Source organism: Pterocles gutturalis, unplaced genomic scaffold (genome assembly GCF_000699245.1).
Source record: "Pterocles gutturalis isolate BGI_N339 unplaced genomic scaffold, ASM69924v1 scaffold676, whole genome shotgun sequence".
Lineage (NCBI taxonomy): Eukaryota > Metazoa > Chordata > Aves > Pterocliformes > Pteroclidae > Pterocles > Pterocles gutturalis.
Window position 1 is genome coordinate 2560 of NW_010102625.1, and position 2383 is coordinate 4942.

At 57.0% G+C, this 2383-nt stretch overlaps 1 protein-coding gene across 1 annotated transcript in view; it reads left to right on the forward strand.

The window, feature by feature from the left end:
• Window positions 1-2383, forward strand: part of LOC104471107 (microtubule-actin cross-linking factor 1-like) — a gene marked incomplete at both ends in the record, with an annotated part of 12267 nt that overhangs the window by 2391 nt on the left and 7493 nt on the right. Inside the window, 7 exons of the mRNA XM_010086336.1 lie at window positions 32-133; window positions 559-660; window positions 768-941; window positions 1031-1186; window positions 1321-1518; window positions 1861-1989; window positions 2297-2362. Of these exons, the coding sequence (XP_010084638.1) occupies window positions 32-133; window positions 559-660; window positions 768-941; window positions 1031-1186; window positions 1321-1518; window positions 1861-1989; window positions 2297-2362 (927 nt within the window). The remainder of the gene's footprint in view (window positions 1-31; window positions 134-558; window positions 661-767; window positions 942-1030; window positions 1187-1320; window positions 1519-1860; window positions 1990-2296; window positions 2363-2383) is intronic.

Sequence of the window (2383 nt, forward strand, 5' to 3'; positions counted from 1 at the left end):
CGACTTCTGTGGGCAACCTTGTGTTCCGCAGATGAACAACATGTGGGAAAGTCTGAACAAAACCTGGAACGAGAGGCTGGAGAAGCTGGAAGAAGCCATGCAGTTGGCTATGCAATACCAAGATACGCTCCAGGTGAGAGGCAGGGCTGTTGGCGTGGGGTGGGTGGACCTTGGGAACACCACTGAGAATCCTCCCGCTGGGATTTGCACTGATGCAGAGCAGGGAAATGTCTCCTGGGTGAGAGTTTGCAGCCTCTCTTAGAGCCTGAGCCACAACCAGCCCCAAGAAGAGCAGATATTTGGCTGCATCCATCTTCCCAAACCTCTCCTGGGTTCTGCCCGACGCAGCAGGACGAGCCCGGCTGCTCAGGTCCTTGTGTTGGAAGCAGGAGAGGGGAGGAAGGAGCTTGCAAAAGTGTGCGCTGCGGCATCTCTGCCCTGAAAGACGAGTTGTTGTGGCTGCGGGGTGATGGAGACGCCTGCCCCGCTTCCCCGGCCGGCCGCAGGGAGAGCCCAGCTGGGAATCCCCTGTGCTGATGGGCTCTGCTCTCCTTCCAGGCCATGTTCGACTGGCTGGACAACGCCGTGATCAAGCTCTGCAACATGTCTCCCGTCGGCACCGACCTCAACACGGTGAAGGAGCAAATGAACGAGATGAAGGTAACGCGGGCGCAGCGGGACGGGCGCTCCGGCGCTGGCCGTGCATCGCGCAGCTCGTGTGCCTGTGGTTCATTCTGTTCTGGTTTTTGTCCTGCTTCTCTTGGCAGGAGTTTAAAATGGAGGTTTACCAGCAGCAGATTGAGATGGAAAAGCTTAATCACCAAGGTGAACTGGTGCTAAAAAAAGCTACGGATGAGACAGACAGAGACATCATAAAGGAACCGCTGACGGAGCTGAAACATCTCTGGGAGAATTTGGGCGAGAAAATTGCTCACAGACAGGTAGGGAGATAACCTGGGTGTGAACCCGCTGGGATGCTTCCCCTCCTTCCCAACTTAAACTCTCCTCTTCCTTCCCTCTCCTCGCCCAGCATAAGTTAGAAGCCGCTCTCCTGGCGCTCGGCCAGTTCCAGCACGCCTTGGCGGAGCTGATGGCCTGGCTGACCCACACCGAGGAGCTGCTCGACGCCCAAAAACCCATCAACGGAGACCCAAAAGTCATCGAGGTTGAACTCGCCAAGCACCACGTGAGTACTCCTGCTCCGGGTCCATTTTTAGTCCATTCCTGGTGCAGGATTTTATTTCTCATGGAGGGTTTGAGTTGGATGGAGCCTGATGGTGTCCGACAGTGTCCAACACTTGCCCACCGCGTCCCGTGCAGGTGCTGAAGAACGACGTCCTGGCCCACCAAGCCACCGTGGAGACGGTGAACAAAGCCGGCAACGAGCTGCTGGAGTCGAGCGCCGGGGATGATGCCAGCAGCCTGCGGAACTGCCTGGAGATGCTGAACTCGTGCTGGGAGTTGGTGCTGCAGAAGACGGAGGAGCGGGAGCAGCAGCTGCAGTCCACGCTCCAGCAGGTCGGGGAGACGCCGCGGGGGTACCCCCCAGGGCAGGGGATTGCTGCCGAGGGTCCGCTTCCCCCTCCGTTTCCGAGGGGGAAGGAGTTGGGGAGACAGTGGGATTTTTTTATGGGAGTTTTTAATTTCATTCCTAGTCCTGGAGGGGTTCGGTGACTGCCCAGAAGCACGGCAGGGACCCCCAGGGTTCGGGATGCACCGTCCATAACCCTCCGGAGCGCCCCGGTGCATCCGGCTCTGCCACTTTATCTGGTTTCGGAGCGATGGCAGCGTTAACCCTGGCGCGTGGCCGATGGAGGCTGATGCCATCTCATCCGTCGCCGATTCTGTGTTCCCCAACAGGCCCAGGGTTTCCATGGTGAGATTGAAGATTTCCTCCTGTGGCTGACGAGGATGGAGAGCCAATTGTTGGCGTCAAAGCCCACAGGAGGTCTGCCAGAAACTGCCCGGGAACAACTCAATGGCCACATGGTAATTTCTTAGGAGAGTTTTTTTTTTTTAATGCTTTTAATTCAGCCAGCTCCTGTCTGTCAAATATCAGCATCAAAACCTTCTCCCTTTTGTGTCTGATGGGAATAAGAGTGCTTCTCTGCCCTCTTCTTATGGATAATTTTACACTTGATGCTTTCACCACCTTTCTCTGCTCAAACTGACACCCGCTGGCACTTTGCTGCCTGCCCCAAACCTCCTTTTCTCATCACCCCGAGTCGCAGCGAGCCGCAGCCCCTCTCCAAACTCTTTCTTTTCCCCTAACACCTTGGTGCTGCCTCCCTCGCAGGAGCTCTACAGGCAGCTCCAAGCCAAGGACGATGTCTACAGCCAGCTCCGGGCCAAAGGGCGGCTGGTGCTGGTGGACCCTGACGAC